The 20,563-nt window shown below is 38.7% G+C and overlaps 1 protein-coding gene across 2 annotated transcripts in view; it reads left to right on the forward strand.

Moving 5' to 3' along the window:
* Positions 1-20,563, forward strand: part of arl15 (ADP ribosylation factor like GTPase 15) — a 106,611-nt gene that overhangs the window by 27,017 nt on the left and 59,031 nt on the right. For both annotated transcript variants that reach the window (XM_023343730.1, XM_014468531.2), the window contains exons 2-3: positions 12,747-12,891; positions 14,092-14,151. In XM_023343730.1, the coding sequence (XP_023199498.1) occupies positions 12,747-12,891; positions 14,092-14,151 (205 nt within the window). The remainder of the gene's footprint in view (positions 1-12,746; positions 12,892-14,091; positions 14,152-20,563) is intronic.

Below are 20,563 nucleotides of genomic sequence, written 5' to 3' on the forward strand. Positions count from 1 at the left end.
ACCTGGTACATTGTCCTGCTGTGACATCAGAATCTTATTTTATTTATTTATTTGATCCTGTTCAAGGTCCAACTGACTAACTGGGAAGATATTTTAATGCAGGTACAGTTAAGCCCAAAACTATTTATATGCCTGACAGAATTATGTCTCATTTGGTCTTTTAATTTAACCAACATTTTTCTTTTTAACAGGGGCAACATTAAGCTTTTAGAGGAGCTCAGTCAGAGTCCCGACTAAAATCCGTCAGAGAATCTGAGGAGGTATCTAAATAATAGTGTGTTAGGAAGGAGGCCTTCCAACCTCAAAGAATTAGAGCTCATCACCAAAGATAAATTATCAAAATACCAGTGCAAGCATGCACAAAGATTTTCTATTATACATAGGAAAAAGTATATATAAGCTTAGCAATGGCCTTTTTTCAAAATAAAAAGACACATAATTCATTAATGCAAATATTATAAACTTGTGCTCTTTTTTGTAATGTTTTAATGCTTAAGAGAGACACCTCTCATTTACTTTCAAAAATAAACTACTTCTTTGAATGAAAATGATCTAAAATCTTACTTTGCCAGCGATATGAACAATTATGAGCTTAACTATAAATTGAGCCATTAGTGTCCCTCTAATGTTCAAGCACCCTGCACGTTCAGGTGAGTTGTGTTAGACGTTAAGTGATGTGGTTGGCGGGAAATTGCTGCAGTAAGGTAGCAATTCTGTAGCAGGTGCTAATATCTGTTATATGGCAACTTAGAGCTCTCAAATGCTTAATGCTGCTGTTCTTATTTTCGGTCTGTAATAAGTTTCCAGGAAATGTCAGAAAACACAATAGCTTCTAGATGGGATACATGTACTGGTCAAGACTAAAAGGGTTGTTGTGGTTGCTTGTTTTGACAGGATCTGGCCTCTGAATTTGAGCGGAATGTAAGTGGATATGCTTCTTGTTTGATTGCTTTCTTTGTCATGCACATTAAAACCTGCTTAATATTTAGCCTACTGTCCAGTGACCTCCATCTGTGTGACTTATTTTCATACATTGGCAAACAGCATTGCTTCTCTTTGGGTTTTTTTTTATTTTTTTTGGACAATTAACATTTCAGTCTCAATAGTGTGGGAGATAGAAGGTTATGAACTTTGTTGATGAGGGTACACTTGAGCAATTCTGTAAAAAAAAAAAAAAAAGAGAAAGTAATAAACCATCATGAAAGCCCCCAGGCTTTGCTTTGACCCCCTCATGGCCTCACTGAAGGGGAGTCGATGTAGAACCCACACAGTTCTGGTTGAAATCTTGGATCAGACCCAGTTTCTCTTCAGGTGAACTCATATGGCTTTGTTGCAAGAAAAAGTTATTTTGTTATGCAAACCCTGTTGTATAAGAAGAACACATTTAAGCCTGTGACAGCAGTTTTGAATCTGAATAAACTTCAAAGTGAGATACTTTAAAAAACATCTGACACTGCAAAGTTTTGTACATTTCTTTGATCCATATCATTTATTCTCTTTTTGGATGCCAAATTGGCCTCTGTAACATTATCCTGTTTCTCATATCATGTCATCATCAGTTCATATCCTTGTAGACATGCAGAATTTGGAGACCTTATGTGGCTCATGGCTGCTTAAGTTATGGTTAATAGATTACAGAAGACAACATGCCATTCTGCTATCGCATGTCATCTCACTTTGCAGTTTTAAGACTGTTTTTGTATTTAGTACTGTCTTTGTGTATTTAGTTTATTTGCCATAATCTTGACCAAATTTTAGGAGTGCAACAAGATTTTGTGGTCTTATTATATTAAATTGCTGTAATATTTTAGTGAAATTGTGTTTAGAAAGCACACTTAGGATTATAATCCACTGCCTGTCATACATTCTCTGGTGAAATAAATGTAAGCTAATTATACAAACACTGACAAGACTATCTGCTGTTACACCCAACTCATGGGACAAGATGACGCATGAAATGTATGAGAACAAGACTAGATTTCACAGCAGTATGTGTGGGAAAACTTACGATTTTTCTAGCAAATGGAGTAAAGATTTCACAAATTCTGAACTGTTTTAAATAATCTCTAATCAGAGTAGTATATTTACATCCAAATTTTATTTTACATATGTTGTTTGTGATATTTGTATTGATACATTGTGGTCCTCCAGAAAGCACTGCAAAAAGCTCCCTTTTTTGTTTTCCGAAATTGAATATAAAGTTTCATAAGTCTTTGCATCGTTCACCAGGGACAGCTGATGTTATCGGAGGATAAGTAGGGCGAGTCACATGACACAGGGAGCTCCAGCAGTCAATACAGTCTCTCATTCAATGAATGTCATTGTAAGGGATTCAAACCACATACAGTAGATTGTTGAGGGAAATCCCAGATTTGTTAGATCTTCAAATATATTTGACAGCCTATTACTTGGTTTTGTTAGATGTGTACATGAAAATAGTCTACATGTGTTCAAAAAGTGATCAAACAAGACGAGGCATAGCCAGACAAATCACAGAAAGCAAATCTAAAAACAGATATCAGGAGGTGAGTTTTGACAGAGACTGATGGTGATAATTTAAAAACACTATGATCGGGTCTGGGATTGTATAAGAAACCTAATTTATTTAGGAGATGATTTATTTGTAATATTATATTTAGATATCATTAGTTTACAGCGTTATATATTTCAATACCTGGCTCTTAAGGACTGGAGTTGGAAACCCCCTGCTCAGATGCAGCTGTAGTAATGGCCAAATTACGTCCTCAGCGACAAACTCTGCAAGATCTCTGGTAATGAACCATCAATTAATCATTCATTTTTTTAAGGACATGGATTCTTGAAGACTGAAATTGGACACCCTTGTTCTATACAGCTAGTTTTTCCACAGCTGTGTTGACCAAATTCCAAATGATTTACAGGAACTTGATTTTACTTAATAGCTTTTTGAAAATTCTTACATTGGACTATAAAAAGTCTGGGCAAAGACCCAGAAATACTACTATTGCTGTGGTATTGAGAAGGGTGTGTGAGTGTGTGTGAACTGTAGCAGCGGGCACTTATTGCCACATCCAGATGGTGCAGCAAACTAACAAGGCTACACTGCTGGACCCCTCAATAGGAGCGTCTAGACTGGTCCCTTACCAGACAGATACAGCCTCCCATCAACTTGGCGTTTGTCAGATTTATGGTAATGGTCCTGCAACAGTCTTCCTGTTATTGACGTCCAGATTTACAGCACTGACAGCCGCCCCCACCCCACTGCCATGCACGCACACGCACGCACACACACACACACACATACACACACACACGCACACACACACACACACACACACACACACACGTATCATCCTTGTCTCAAATACTCCCATTATCTTACAGACTTCAAAAAATGCACCATCCGCTGCTCCAGCGTCTTTATCTCTGCGTCCTTCTTTTCTTAGACACGGTATGCTACTGCCAGCATCTGTCCCTTGTCTGTGGAGCTGAAAGTTATAGAGGTGCTTGTGTGTTTAGGACTGTGCAGTTGGTAAGGAAGCTCAGGGCATGAAGTCCTCTAGGACCCTTTTCTGAAAACATCTCAAACCCTGTGGAAGAGAATAGATAAAGACCCTCTTGGGGTGGCAAAACCACCCAAGCCCCCTGTATCTCCTCCACAATAGGTTGTGTCAGAGTTTCCTGTTAATCCTCTGTGATGAAGCAAGAGCGTTTTTCTTTTTCTGAGGGCCGGGGGGTGAAGGGTTTGGGAGCAGAGTGCAGAGAGGACTTGTGGACGAGCTACTTTGTTGTGGTTTGGCAGTGGCTCAAAGATGGGCAGCGTTGGAGGAGCATGAGGGGGAAGGAGGGGAATATATGATTGGTGGTGGAGTGCAAGTAGAGGACAGATATAGTCCGATGTATGTGGATTAGAGCGTAGCCCCACTTTCAAGTCGGCATTTTTGGGGTGGTAACCCGATCTCTGGGCTCTAGCACTTGTGAGCCCAGTGGGAAAGGCTTCCTGACAGATATCCCGTCCATTCTCAGCCCAAGTGTTTTTCCAAGGCTCCCTCTCTGCCTTTGATCTGGCCTCCTCATCAGCCACACAGGGTCACAAGCTACCATGTTGGCCGAGATAGGAGAGGGCTAACCCTGGGACCGCTTATAGAAACAGGAAGCTCCAGCCTGTTGGTCGAATTATCCACAATATAAACATGCCTTTTTTTTTACATTTAAAATGAGATGAAGATTTTAGATTGCCAGTGACAACAACTTTTTTTATCCATACTAATGTGGTGATGACATATTTATTTGATAGAAGTGGCAGTTGTCTTTTTTTTTTTTTTTTTTTTTTAGTTTTCTTGTCTAAAGTTGATTCCTGTTGTACTTTTCTTTTATTTTCTGGAAGACTTTGTATTCAGTGTATAAAGAAAGAAACAGTACAAAGAAAATGCAATAATATATGTTTTATTTTCTTTCACTTTTTATTAAGATAAAACATTGCTTCTGTTTCTTCAGCTTAGTTCATGCAGTGTGTTTCGTCAAAAAGCTGGGGGCGCTCTAACTTCACTTTAGGGCGGTGTGTGTGCGTGTGCTTGTGTGTGTTCAAGCTTGTCTCCTTGTCCAGACACCTTAGCGTCAGGGCAAAAGTGTTGGAGCTCTGAAATGAGGGCCAGACAGACAGAAGTGGGATGAATGAATTGGTTTGCAGGGGTTGATAGAGAAGGAGGGAGTGTGTGTGTGTGTGTGTGTGGGGGGGGGGGGGGGGGGGGGTGAGATGCATCTTGCTTTAGAATGAAAAGATGATGTGCCTGCAAAGCAGTTTTAAAGCTGGGTTTTCCCTTTTCTGAACACAGACAAGCACACTTTATGGACCTTGGGTTAGATTCCGCCTGCTGCAACAGACGGATGTTGGAGTTGCTGCAGACGGAGATATCACTACATTATAAAATTATGAATATAGCTGCTTTATGTATTTGTGCATTTGTGGAGGTGATCTATTTTTGATGTTCTGGGTAATGAATGCCACCTGTTTGGTGTCCCTAACGTTTTTTTTTTTTTTCCATTTTGTTTTGTTTAGTTGAATCGAAGTAAATCTTGGATTTCATCACCTTCAGCTACAGTTAAAGGCACGTCGGAGTTTATCAATGCCAAATCCACTTTTTGTGTTATTTATTCTGCTGTCGGGATGTTAAGAAAACAGTCTGTCGTGCCTGCAGTAACAAGCACAATGCCCTCTGTGTAATTTTTTTTCTCCACCCTCAGGGAAATTCTCCTTTCAGGCGGGCAATGATTGTAACAGTGGTTTATATAAAAAATGCATTGAGGATTTTAGAAACCAAACCTGCATATCTGCTAATGACAATAAAATGTATGGCAGAGATCCAGTCTGGTTGAAAACATGGGAAGAGTCCAGAGTGTCTACCATATCTCTCTCACCCCTTAACGAGAATGGCATGCATAGTCTCCCCGACTCCCACCCCCTTCACTCACTGTAACCATACTGTGTCCCACCATTCACTCCCCCTACCTCGAACTGGCTTCAAAGCGGCAAATAACAACAACAACTGAAGGGGGTGGGAGGTTGTTGGGGGGTGACTGAGGATGAATGAATGTTGCCATCCATCCTCCCCCCTCTTTCCATCTTGCTCTCTCTCTACCTCTCCTGGCCCCCCCTCACCCCCTTCAACGTTTTCCTTCATCCCTGATAGCCTACTTTCCTGTATGTCCTCCTTTGCCGCACACCCGTGTTATGACTGTGGATGGTGTGTATTACACACATAGCTGTTAGCGCTGCTCCTCCGCTGGGAGGCCCATATAAAGGACTGTCATTTGCAAAGGTCAAGAGTGAGCCCTGCACGCAAGTGTTGTCCCGACACTTGGTCTGGAAAAATAAAAACGGCCTGCTCGCCCATCAGTGTCTTGTGTCTGTCTGGCTGTAGTGGCCATGTGTACTTGGGCCAGTGTCTTAGATGTCCTCTTTTTTTTTTTAAATGTCTTCGTCTCTTCTTTCCTCTGTTGTCAGGAAGGCACGTCCAGCAAGGAAACATCTGTTTGCTTTTTGTTGTGTTCTCAGGGATTGTCTTTGGTTCTTATGAAGTTGTTTGGATTCGTTAGTTTTGTTTCCACAATGAGAACTAAATGCAACCAATTTAAGCTCATCAACACATGTGACATCTTCCTTGTATGTGGGAAATAATTTCCTAAGAAAGATTCAACTTTTTATGGATTGATGCACATCATGTTTATTGGAAATTTTATCATCTTTATTCAGAAAACTCTTTATCTACGAATCTGTTATGTGTAAAGCTTTGTTTTTACGGTCTGACCTACTGATTTAATTTTTCTTTCTAACGTCTGTTGAAACTTATTTGTGTAAACTTTGTTTTATTTTAACATACTGTATGCAGCAAACACTGACAGAAAAAGTGTAATTTTTGGGAATAGGGTAGTAGTTTGCATTATAACAATTAATAAAGAGACATCAAAGTGTATTCATATAACTGATTGGTTAATTGGTTAACTATGTGGCTAATTCAACCAGCTTACCAAATTACCAACCAGTCAACTAGCTAATCAGTGATCCAACTAACTGAACAAGCATCACCCATCCAGACAAAAGGTCAGTTAAGGACCCAACCCAACCTGTGTGGTTGGGGTAAGTCTACCATGCTGGTTATCATCTTGCCAACCTGTCAGCCAATCACCAAACCACATTTATGTAAGAGATCATATAAGGAATAGCAGAAACACTTTGACGTACCTTTAGCCACTCGGAGCCAATCAAGCAAACCTAGTGTTTATTGCTTAAAACCAAGTAAAATTTCTGTTTCTCCTTCTCGTAGTGCCTTATTATTGTTATTGTTCATATTCAAAGGTAATTTGCAATCACAGATCTTCTGATGTGGATTTTTAGTTAAATGCCAACTCCCACAACTCAAGGTATAAAATCATACTCATCCAGAAAATATGGGTTGATATTTTGATTAGTTTGGATAAGGTTTGCCAAACATCTGAATAAACTTATTAGTGAATGATTCTAATTGTCTGAAGTGCTTTGTTTTTTTTTTTAATAGGAGGTTTCCTGTGGTTGCCAGCAGTATTAGTAGATGTCGCGCTTCAACAGAGGCAGGGAAAACACAGTCCACACAACCTGGGAGCTTGTTAGGAGTTCCTCAGTTTGGAACATGCTGTCATCATGCCTCTGCCTTTATTCCTGTCCTGTGGTGTCTTGATTCCAGCCACAGAATATGAGAGTGAAACATGAACTAGACTGCTGCTTTGGTGATTGTGGTTTCCCTCTAACCCACATTTATTACCTCTAAAAATACAGAGTGGTTTTCTCTAAAAGAGCCTGTCCAACTGCAGCCAATGAATTTTCACGATGATGGATGGCAATTAATTGACTTCATGTGAACCCTTTTTCTAAAGTTCTTAAGTTGATTTACTTTGGAAATATTTGTGGAATAATATACGTTAGCCACTTTTGTATTGACAGACTTGAGTTCACAGGACTCCACCATGATTGAAAGACATCAGTGGCGGTAGCCAAGAGACATGTAACAACAGTGCTCATGCCATCTGTGTCTTTCTTTTTTAGGTAGTAGGTTCTCCATTGTTGAAGCATTGCCATGTCTTAATAAAATCAGCGTCCACTTGATCTCTGATTCATTGCCAGCAAGCTCAGTTATATCACCCATTAAATGTCTTGGAACCCAAGAGCTCATTTTTTGTTTGTCAGCTATGCATCAATTTCATTCAGAATATAAAGGAGTAGAAAACACTTTGCTTTTGGCCTAAACAATATGATTCTCATTTTCATTAAGTCTAGCGAATAAGCTTCCACAACAGTGAGGTAATGTCTCAGCAGGTCTTTCAGGGAAGTACGGGTGAAACAAATCCACAAGAGGCAGCTAATCAATAATGTCTAGGGATGGCAGACTTTTTATATGTGGAGTTGTTTTAGCTGCATGGTTGCAGCTAAACTCTTTATTGCACTCTCTTGCTTTTACAGGGGTTTGATAATAGCTTCAGTAAAGGCACTTGATTTTCAGCTAAATCATTTACTTTTGGCAATGCAAATTAAATTTTTTTCGATTTCACATAATAGACTAACAAAATGTTGCACACATTGTTAAATGAAAGAAAATTATATGTTTTTTGGCCACATTTAATGTATTTTAATAAAAATAAAACATTTATGAGAAGTGTGGCTTCCCCTTTTAATCAGCTTTGACTTTTGAAGCAAATTCAACTGCACATTTAGACACAGAAATGTTTTATTCTTTGCCAAAAGCTTCATATTCAATTAGATTTGATTATGAACACGAAATTTTAAGTCTTTCATCAGAATCTCAATAGTGTTTAGGCTCATGAAAAAAACTAAAAAAACTCCAGTTTAAATGTTTCTATTTTAGCTCTGGCCATAACTTTTGGGTTATTCTGCAGAGATGTTAAACCTCTGTTTCAAGTGTTGTTGAGTCTCTAACATTTTCTTTTTAGCATTACCTTGTATTTAGCTCTATCTGTTTTCCCATCAACTCTGACCAACTTCTCTGGAACTACTAAGAAAAGCATCGCCACAGCAGGAGGCTTACACCACATTTAATGGTGGGGATTGTTTCTTCAGGCTTTACGAGTAGTGTAATATTTCCGTTCCACATAGTGTGTTTTCAGTGTAGGCTATTTTTGGTCCCATCTGAGAAGAGCACCTTCTTCCACCCATTTTGCCATTTCCCCTACATGGCTTGTTGGCAAACTGCATAGAGGACATTTTAGGACTTTGTCCCAAAATGAGAGGTATGAACTGGAGATCTCTGCACTTCCTCTATTGTTAAAATTGACCTCTTGGCTGCTTCTCTGATAAATCCTCTCCTTACCTAGCATATCAGCTATGTCTCGGTAGTTTTGCAATAATGGTATTCTCTTTTAATTTTGATATAGATGATTTAAGAATATTTTACGAGATGTTCAAAGCTTCTGAAAGTTTTTGACTGAATGAAATCCATTGGTGGTTGTGAAAAGACAAAAACATCTGAAAGCTTCAGGGGCTTGTGTACTTTTTCAAGGCAGTGTACACATTGCATATAATCTCAGCTGTTTGTCTGGATGACTTGGAGATTTATGGGGGTAGTTACGGGCCAGACTGATTTGAGCTCTCTGTCTCAGTGACACAGCACACTGCCTCTCAAATCATCAACTGTGGGGGTGACGGGGCAGGGGCAAGCCTTGAGGTAAGCAAAAGCCTTTCGACATATTTATTTTTCCCCTTTGAGGCTTTTGAGCAGCTCTCCTCGTCAATCTTGTGCTGTCAAAGAAGGCCAGAGGTGGGAGCTGCCATCTCTTTCTCTCACAGGGGCCACTGTGTTCATGAGGACCCCAGGGTCAGGCCCTGGAAGCTCCTTTAGTTACTGTTGTGAAATCCTCTCTGTTTCCTCCCACGCAGCCAGTAAGGCCGCAACCTTCTTTGTTGCCTTTGTTGTGATTTACACTCGAAGGAGGGTGGATAAATAAGTCATATAGCTTACTATACACCTACCATCTTTTTCCACATTAACATTAACTTTTGGCTCACAGAATTGACAGCAGAGAAGTTGATTTAATCTTCCACGGAAGCCTGTAACATGTAGCTGCAAAGAAAGGGGGTGACACTAAGAGGTGAACAACGAACAGAGTAGAAGGACCTAATTAAACCAAGTTTGTACATGTGCTCGCCCATCTGACATGCGTGTGTTTCTGATCTTACCCGCTTTCTGGAACAGGAGAATGTTTCCTGTTTAAGCAGACGCGTGGGTTCACGGAGGAGTCGGGGGGTCGGGTTCCTCTGCCGACGTCTGGTTCTGCTGAAGCAGATTCCCCACATCCCCATCAAACAGCAGCCCTGAAAACTGACCCTTGTGGGTGCTGATATTTTGGGGGGGTATGATGGAGAACCGAGGGTTGGAACATGGTTGCTGTCGAACTGTTGCCGCCTTCTGCATACCACATTTATCTGAAATCGAGATTGTGCATTTTCCAAAATATCATACTGATCAAACAAAGTAAAGATGTGCATGCTAAGTTTTTTTCTATATTTGCCTAATTTATAGTGACTACTGGTCATGGACAAGAACCCCTATGTGGCCCTGGAGACAGATGGACAGATATTAGCAAATTTATGGTAAAATTATCCTTAATACTACTACACAAGTACCATCACATCAACTTTTACGTGCACAGAAGGTCATGTGCCCTTATTGGTTTTTCTTCTTGTTACAGTCTTTGGTAGAACAGGGTCATCTGCTGACATGAGCAGTAAAAAACCCGTGTTGATGTTCCACCTGAAATTTGATATACAAGATGGATGGGCTGCAGTGTGTGTGTGTGTCTGCTCTGCCTTGTCCAGACCGGTTCCTGTCTTGCTAATAAAAGAGATCTCTCTTTAGTTTTGGATACTGATCTCTTCACACACAAGTTTAAGGATCTCATTCACGGTTCTCAGTGCGTTTGCTCCCTAATGTCTCACAGCAGGGGACTCTGTCCCAGGCCGTGATTCATGGAGTGACAGGGTCTGCCCTCAGTGACCGTAATGGCCCAGTCAGACAGGGTGCAACGTGCAGACGAAAACATGTTGGGTCACCACTTAGCTGCATCTGTCCTAATGGTTGGTTTTTTTCTTGTGTATATATCACCAGGTTATAATAATCTGTACAAATTAAGTAAATATTTTTCCTTATGACTTTTTGATATCATGTGAACATTTAATTTAACTGCCCTTGATAAAATTGTCAAGTTTATAACACATTTCAGCAACAAGGTAGTTCAAAGTGCGTTACGCCATAGGAACATTAACCAATTATGAAACAAGCAATAAACAAACAGAAAATAAATGGAATTTTGTAAAATTCCATTATCTAGCAAATATACACTAAATATATTGATTAATGTCCCAGTTATTATTAATCAAAACCAGGTGCATTTTAAGATTTTATTTAAATGAACTCAGTGTTTTGGCTGTTTTTCAGTTTTCTGGAAGTTTTGATCCAGATTTGAGGAGCATAAAAACTAAAATCTGCTTTTCCATTTTTGGTTCTGACTCTGGGGAGGTAGAGCAGACTTGACCCAAAATACTTGAGTGGTCTTCAAGGTTGATGTAACGACAACAGCTCTATGATGTATTTTGGTGCTAATCCATTTGGTGATTTATGAAATAATAAAAATATTTTTTCACAAGTCTATTCTCTGAGCTACAGGGGGTTCAGAGTAGGACTTTATAATTGGGGTGATTTGCTATATTTTCCTAGTTTTATTGAAATTGTGGATCAGCTGCGGCTGTCTGATTCATTTTTTGGGGACAACTTGTGAATAAACATATGGATGAGTTTATCTAGATCCTTCTGGGACATTAGTCCTCTAACCCTAGAAACGTTCTTCAGGTGATAGGACGACTTTGCAATTGTCTTTAAGGATCTCTGAAGATTCATGTCTGAGTTCATCATTGCACCCAGATTTTGGCCCTGATCAGTAGCTTCTAGTTATAATAACTGATGTTGTGCACTGACTCTTGATTGTTCCTCTTTAGACCCAAAGATAATAACTTCAGCTTTGCTTTTATACACCTGGAAAAGGTTATGGCACATCCATGGATTGATTTGTTCTTAGAATCTGTCAAGTGCTTGGATTGGCTCAGAGTCACCTGGTAATATCTGAACAACACATTACTAGTTTTATAAAAAAAATCTAATTTGTAATTTAGGTAGTTATATTATCTAAAGCTTAGTATTATATATTGTATTATTATATTATGTATTGGTAGTTATTTCTTACATAAATAACCACATACAGCTTAAGCAAATACACATTTTTAGAAGTACCACACTAACAGATTTTAAAATGGTGGAGCTCTCAGACTTGAACTTTTTCTGTTTTTTGTGTTACCTCCAGAAATGTTATCAAAAGTTGGAATTTCTATTTAGTTTCCTGTTGCGAATTTCAGAAGCACAGTGCTACAACCTCCTTCAGTGAACACCCTGCTAAACAAAACATTGCTACCATCATGTATTGCTAATAACAGTAAGCCTCCTAGCTTAGCCATCATACTCTGAACACCACTGTCGGACCCAACAGCACTCTGAAGCCCCACACTTTGAAACCCTTTTTATTTGTGCAGTTGCTATATGCACAATTAAAAACCTGCCCAACTTCTTCTGCATTACAACTCATATTCTAAAACGATCTAAGATATGACAACTTATAAATCTAGTTTTTGATTGAGGTTAAATTAAGGGTCCGGAGTTATGTGTCAGTCTTAGTTTTGTTGAGGGGAGGGATCTGGAGCGGAGGGGGCCTGAGATACAACAGTTGGCAACCAGAGAAACAAACATACCAGAACCTGTTCCTGATTCACTGTCAGCTGCTCCTCATTGTACTGGAGGTTCTTCAAACATCCTTCCTTTCATTTCTCTTTTGAAGAGTTTTCTGATTAAGCAAAAATCAGTGCTACTCATCTTTCCAGTCATTGATGCTTATTAGTTCTTCATCATAGTTAATTCTTTAATAACTTACAATTAACTGATGTCAGAATTGGTACTACTGGTAGATTATGAAACCTCCCAAAAGTGAGCTACGACTTGATAGCTGTTTTTCTGTAGCCAGAAAAGTATCACACAAATCATCCAATACCAAAAAGTATGAAATGGTAAAGAGGCGAGACTGACAATATTTATTCCTCTCAATAAGACCAGCACCTCCCTATCCCCTCAGTGTGTACTGCCTGCTTCACATTCTTTGATTTCTGTACTTTATTTCAGTGTTTTCGGGCACTGTGCTGTAAAGGACCCCCACCACCTAGACCAGAATATGATGTGGTGTGCATCGGCCTGACAGGAGCTGGGAAGACCAGCCTGCTCTCACGGCTCTGCGGTGAGAGCACTGACAACATCGTTCCTACAACAGGTATGTGCTAAGTGCACATCACAGTGCACTGATGGAATATAAAGATTGTATTGTTTGGGTGGGGAGGTGCTTGTAGGAAATGTATTTCCCTTTAACAGATGACAGAGCTTTCTACCAAGGGAAAGAACGTTCCCAGTGTTTGTTCCAGGAGTGTATGCCAGGATGTCACCACCCCAAACTTTGTTTCTTTCCTTCAGTCACCTTGGAGGCTGGTGTTGTTTGTCCATCTAGGACAGGAGGATCTTGTCTTAGTGCACATCATTTTCCTGGTAGTGAACGTCGCTTTCCTTATATGCAATGCAGTCCCTTAAGAACGACGATGTTCCCTCCCACCTCCCTGTGTCTTTGACAGCAGCCACATTGAGCTGTTGCAGAAGTCCCATCTTAAATTTAGTCTGTCCCGTTGAAGTTAAACATAAAGCAGCTCCCAAATGTGCAGCTTATAACCATAAGTCTCTGCTTTTCTGGAGGTTTGAACCTTTGTGCCTCCTGCTTGGTACCCCGCACCAGATCAAGTATGGTAATTATCTACCTTAGCGAAGAGACATTTCAGTGAACGTTTATCAAAGAAGAGTTGGCTGTCATTGCCTCCTGCATCTGCCAACGTTTACGAAAACAGAAACATGAAGATGGAAATCTCCTGTGGCTTTGCTCACTTTTCACTCAAATATTTCTCTCTGTTGTAATTTGCTCTGAAATGAAACTTGGCAAAAAATTTAGCTTTGTAGAAAATCATAGTCTTTGATTTCCCGGATCTCTGCCTCCATGTGTTTGAGTTGCTTTGAAAAGAGTCAAGTTAAATCTATTTCTTGTCTAAGTTTCATCACTGGGCTCTTCTGTTTCCCATTCACACCCACAAAGAAGGACCACATAACTCAGAGAAATGCTTTATATATTAACTCTGTTCTCCAATAAACCCAACATAATGCTTTTCTGCTTAGCTTTTAATCTCTCTTTTCTTTCTGGACCACCAAAAATGGGGTTCTTGTTTATGACTCAGATATGTTTTTTCTTTTCTTTTCTTTTTTTTTTGTCTGTGAGAAAAAAAAAATAATTAGAAAAATCTACACTCAGCCTTCTCAGCCAATTTGATTATATAGTGAGTTTCTATTGTTACCATTTATTTTTAAATAATGTAGCAAAATTCTTTTGTAGGAAATTTTAAATGACCTTTTCTGTTTATATGTTTTCTGTTTCCAGGTTTCAGCATCAAGGCAGTGCCATTTCCAAATGCCATCTTAAATGTAAAAGAACTTGGAGGTAAGGAACACATTCTCCTTAAATAACTTTACAGTAAGGATGTACGATAATTATTGGGCCGATATCAAGAAATTTTGACATCATTCTTACCTGTCCAATATCATAATGAATAGCACTGATAACATGTTCGCTGGTGTTGGTGATTTTGTATTTTTTTTAATCAAGGGCTCCCACTTCTGTATGAAAGGAGCGTCAATATAATTTCAGAAAAAACATTTCTGACTGGAAGTAAATCATTTCAAAATTCTTTCATGTCAGAAAACAACTTGGTCATAATTTTTTTAAAACATAATATAACAAGCACCCCGTGGTTTTACACATACAACAGAAATATAAACATTAAAGGTCAGAATGACTCCCAAACTGGGAACTCCCAGCACCATGTGAATGCAGTCCATTTTGCCAGTAAACAGAAAACATAAAGGCTGTATAGTTTGGAACTTCTCTAAGGTTTTGGAGGAAGACAATATGCTGGCTTTGTGTATCAAATGCGGAAAGAAATTTCCGCATTTGATACACAAGTGAGGAGGAAAAACATCACAACACTTTACACGTCAAATTTCATCAGTCACTTTAAACACAATCATCGCTTTGACAGAGTATTGCAAGAATTCTCAAAGCTTTTGAGAAGGCTTGCAATGCTAAAGATGGTAGTATTAAGCCAACCTTCTAGAATCCATCAGGACTCAAATCTATTGGCAAAAACTTTTGATGAAACAAGAAAATTTGCTCAGGAGGACACAAGCGATTGAAGATCTCATAATGCTTATCTAGGCTGTGATCAGGACGACAGCCTCTCTTGCTTCGTCAGGACTGCAGTCAGTCTGGCACGGTTATCCGTTCAACACCATATCTTCACCAATAGTCAGAGCAGAGGAGACCCATTCCATTCATTGTTCACATTGCAAATAAATTGCGCATTTTTAACTCTTAAGGAAAGCTATCGGTCAATGCTTGCCAGTCACCGTAGCAGACCTTGCTTCTCCAACTCAGGGGGGGCTGTGCTTTTATAGCCAAACTTCTGTGATGACGTTGTACTAAGCTATAATTTTTCAACCAATAGGAAAACTCAACTGCCTAAGCACTGTTTTACGGAAGGAGGCTAGTAGTGAGACGGTTTTAAGCAAAAATAATGCCAAACTAAAAGAATTGCATGAAAATGTCATAATTCAGATTTTATTTTTCTAAAAAAGTAAAAACAAAAAAAGAAATGTCCCCAAAATAAACTGTGATCACAAATGCACATGCAAGCTTGTCTGTAGCTTTTGTAAAAAATTGAAGACCCACATTCTGAACAGGCACGTGTGCACATGCATCCCACCTTGTTAGGGTTTTCTGAAGTGGTTGTACAATCTGCACGCTGTTATTCCTGGAAATGTACAGCATTCACAGAAACTGTTTAACAAGCGGAGATGCAGGTTCAAATACCCGACCAAAACAAATGCAGTTTTTCAAGGAAGCCTGAAGAGAGTTCGGTCCCTCTGAAAAGCACCAGAGCTGGAAGATAAATTAGATTAGTTAGTTTGGTTCAGAGTTTTAAAAAACAGTGTTGTTTTCACTGTATGACAGGTGCAGTGGATATTTATATAAGACTCAGCTTGAACTAGCCTCCTGAATAGAAAGGGTGAAACTCAGACTCGCATATACACAAAGAGACACTGCAGGGACCACCAACAAGGATGCTACCAAATTTGGACAGAGCACATTAGGCGGTTTTCAAAAGGAGTTTTACTGGATTGGGTTGAGCCTAGTCTGGTGGTGGTAACATTACTGTGGTTGGCAAAACATTCATTCCACGGATGACAGTTCTGATTTAGAGATGATGGTATGGGCTGCCACCACAGCAAAGAAAGATGAAATCGGTTCTCTTTTTCTGTTTGCCAGCCCCCTACTGAATATACACGGTTCTGCTCCTCCTCATGTAAATAACGCAGAGCACAAAAATTTCAGGGATTTATGTTGCTGTGTGTGCATTGGAGAGTAGAAGCAAGCACATGATGCACATGAGTATGACAGCTTTACCGGCTACTGTTTATTTGGAACTGAATGCTGGGTTTAGTTTCAGTGTGAAGATAAATGTTGACATCTTTTGCACACACTTCTTTTTTCGTTTGTACGTGACGTAAATGTGAAGTGGAGAGTGTTGGCGCTGTTGCATAACGTTCAAAAAGTTTTCACAATGAGCTCCTCAGACTGTTTCTGATTAAACGGACATGTTTTTGTACATTTTGATGCTCAACTCTCGGTGTACTACAATAATCTTGTAAAGCAAGCGAGCTGGCAGGTTGTTTTGCATTTCAGTGAGTATAGGAACAAGAAGTTCATACTAAAGTATTCCTCAATGCATCTTTTTTTCCTGACCCACTTTGAGGAAAGAAGGGTTTCTGAGGTACGGAAAAGCAGAGTTTTAAAAGCAGAGTGCTTTTTTTAAAAACTTTTGTCACACCCATGCTATATTTTTTTTTTATTTTAGAAAGAATAAAATAGTGGACACAATCCAAAAGCGTGACTTAGATTGAACTTGCATTTTGCTACAATATTTTTTCTAATTCCCTTTCAAAACTATGCTGATATACAGCATACAAAGTAAAAACGTAAATATTATTTTTGATATTTTCAAAAAAAACCTTCAAAGCAGTTGGTTTTCTGATTTTTTTTTTAAATTTCCAATATTGATTTCTTTGCTACAGATCTTCTGCTTTTCTTTCTAACCCTTTCTTCCAACACTACAAACTAATGGCTGGCATTGCAACCTTGGATCTGTGGCATAAAGACTCTAACCGGGCTCTACATCTGTTTTGATTTGTCTTGGAATTTTTAGACTCTTCATAGCTTCTATGATGGAAAATCCAATATAATCTGACTATTAAAATACTCTGTTTAAGAGTTTAGCTCTGCAAAGAACCATTTGTTTACATGTATGTGGGAACCCAGATACAGTGTACCAGCATGCATGTTTTAAAGTGAGAACATATTGGAAGCATCATAACAGAAGTGTATATTTTGCTCTAATATAGTTCTTCATTTATACCCGTAGGTGACGATCCAACAATAAGAAACATATATAAATTGCTTACTAAATCAAAATGAATTTATTATACCGTAAAAATTTCACAATGTGAATATTTTACATAACTTCAAAATAATAGCTTAACATTCTTTTTTCACATCTTCACTTAAGCTGGATTGAAAATATATTTGTCATAAGAATCAGACAATATTTTGAGAAATCAATCTGCAGACAATATATTTTCTTTGCAATTAAGAGTTTGTGGGTCAAATATAAACATATACAGTATGTCGCAGAAGAAGAGCAGCTAGGGAGGCAAGGACATATTAACATTTCAGGAGTGTTGACTCTCCTGAACCAAACATGTTCAAAAGGAATGGCAGGCATGGAGGTCACAATTCTTTGATCAGAGCTGCTATACTCCTTATTAACTGCTCTAACTGGAGACAAGTACAAGTACTGATGAGTAACTGTCTTCTTGCCACCATTTCTTAACTTTACACTATAAACTCAACTGTCTTACTTGAATAGTATGTTAAATCCTATAAAGAGTGGCTAAGACAACTTTATAGAAGAAGAAAGTAATGCATTGCAAATTAGAAGTTCATAGATACTGACCTGACAAACTAAAATATTAAGCAAAAATTATTTGGTTACTTTTTTATTATTGTATTTTACACAGATTATAATTGCAGTACTGGTGATTTTAAAATACCAGGGCTAAATAAATGTACATAATTGAAAGGTGGAGGTCTTTATTTTTCTCATTGTATGGTTGTGTGCTTATGTATTTTAACACTACAGTATATTCATTCTATGAACATTTGTATTCATAGAAGACATTTGGATTTTTCAAAAATGATGATTAAAATGTAAGAAAAAAACGTAGCTTTCTCATTTTTAAACAATGTGCATCTGGCATGCATCTTTCATTGTGTTTATTTCATGAAAGTTTAATGTGATTGTTTCATTAGCTTCACACTGAGAATTTGAATCTGCTGATCTTTTGTCCCACAAGCATTTGTTACTCGGCTGGTGTCAGGTATAAGGATTAGGTGGGAAGGGCACCTCTGGTGTGAGTGTGTGTGTGTGTGGGGATAGTGATATGACGTCAAGTCTAGACGGGCAATTTCACAGTGTGCATTCATGTCACGCAGTGACAGCTGATAACGTGGTCCTAATAATCACAACTCACTGCTGTTGTTCTTTTGTGCTGTGGCTGTGGTTGGGAGTTGCGCTCTGGGATTTAAGGAGGACTGATTTGTTTAAATAAACCACACAATATTTGCACCTGGTTGTTTAAGAAAACATTTGTAGGTAGAACAAAATAGCTTTGCCGTGTCATTTTAAGCCTGTTATTTGATTTTATTTTTGGATGAACACATGCATGTCTGATGTCAGTGAAGAATGCATTCAGGGCTGGTGAAGCATACAGAGTGGGAATATGTTAAGACTTAACTTGCCACTGCAAATCTAACCACAAAGAACACAGGAAGAGATGAGGAGGATGCAGTGAGATGACAGACGATCCATCAGCTCCCTGTAACTAACAGCAGGCGATGAAAGTATGCAACTCCGTCTTTAAACAAAACCAGTGCAAGGTAGTCATCACACATCAAATGTGACTCTTTAACACTATCATGTATCCTGACAGTGTGGGTTCGTATGCCTAGCAGGGAATCTTTTCCAACTCTAAAGTAATTTGTAAATTGCCACACTGGTTTAAAGTCGATGACTAAAGTTGCTGTTCTGAATTTCACAGTTCTGAGGATTTGAACAAAACTGATCTCAGTTTCGGGGCCTCTTTCAAGGATATCGTCGTCTTTGATGTAGTTCACCCTGTTGATGCTGACCAAATGATGCGAGACAGATACTACCATTATTACTATTAGTATCTTGGGAGGGATTTGTCAAACCGGCTCTCGGTGGTCAGATTTCTGAGACATCCGGAAACGGTGAACATTCAGTTTTGATGTTGCGTCTGCAAGGTTTAAAGTTTAAGTCACGGGAAACGTGTAAACGTGCTTTTAATTTTCTGTTCACACTGACTTAACAGGAAAAGTGTTAAATGGAGCTGGGTAACATGTTTTATAAATATCAATAATGTGGTGAAGTATCATTACGCTTCTAGCCGGTCACATTACCTAACTATGAACAGCTGTAGCAGTCATGGTTACACGTGATAAAAATGGCTCAACTTTGCAGAGTTGGGGTTTGAATGACAAGCAGCGAATAAACAGCCAAATTGTTTGCATAAACAGTTGTTGGCAGTTATGTGCATGGTTGAGAAGGACTGAGGTATGATCTGAGCTAAGCTCTGCTCAGGAAACGTTTACTCTAAATCAACTTGACATCTGAATCTACAGCTGAGGTAGTTTCGCTTCAGTTTACAAGCAAACTTTGTTTTATTCCAAATTCTCACTAAAAGTTACCAGCTTTTCATCCATTTTTCTTGCTCTGTGGGAAGAATATCTGTTTTTCATTAAAGTGCCTGCAGTGTTTTTTTTTATTTTTTAGCATTTAGCTTTTGATGTTATAAACATAAAGGTATTTGCAGCATACTTATTAAAGTAAAAACTGCCAAAGACTAGCACTTGGAGGCAGAGTATTGGCTTAGTGAATCTAATTATGAATCTAAAAAACAGCTGCCAGCATTCCAGCTTGATAGGACTTTCAGAGTTCAGCAAAGTTTTAAAAAGTTATGTTTTCAGAATCTTCAAAATGGTTCCCAACTGCTCAAAGTCCTTTTTTCATTATATTCTAGAAAAGGTTTAAGATTAACCAGCACTCAGCCCTACCCCTCACCAACATGTTGCTGCACACCACTGGTCAGCTGACTGAAAAATATGACAACTTCATTTTTTTCCCTCCCTTACAAACAGACTCAGTAGCGCTCTTTGGTTTAGTCTGTGCTGTGAGATCTTCTCAGGTGTGAAAAACAGGGGAAGGGCAGAGGTGTTGCTTGACCCTAAATACAGCAATTCTAAATTTAGCTCCTTTGAGTGACATGTCAGTGAAAAAAAATCTTAAATTAAAAGGAAGAATATAATGAAAAAAAGCTTGGTTTTTGAACCATTACTTTTTCCAACCTTGATACCACTTAGCAACCCATGCTTGCTGGCAACAAATGTTTCAATCACAGGAGCAACAGCATGAAGGGAGCCAGCTGCAAACCAAATGGTGTCTTGTTTTTTTTTCCAGACCTTTATTTATTTAGATAAACTACTTAGACAGTCCGTTTTTTGTGATTTCGCATTTGCGAAATTTTGTGAAAATCCACCCACATTCTTTCTCACTAATCCATGCTTATGACTTTATTCCAATCTTTTCACAAAAATATTCAAAAACGGATTTAAGTGACTCCTAACACTCACCTGAAGGTGATAGGTATTTCTTACTTTT

Source organism: Xiphophorus maculatus, chromosome 12, assembly GCF_002775205.1.
Source record: "Xiphophorus maculatus strain JP 163 A chromosome 12, X_maculatus-5.0-male, whole genome shotgun sequence".
Classification (NCBI taxonomy): Eukaryota; Metazoa; Chordata; class Actinopteri; order Cyprinodontiformes; family Poeciliidae; genus Xiphophorus; species Xiphophorus maculatus.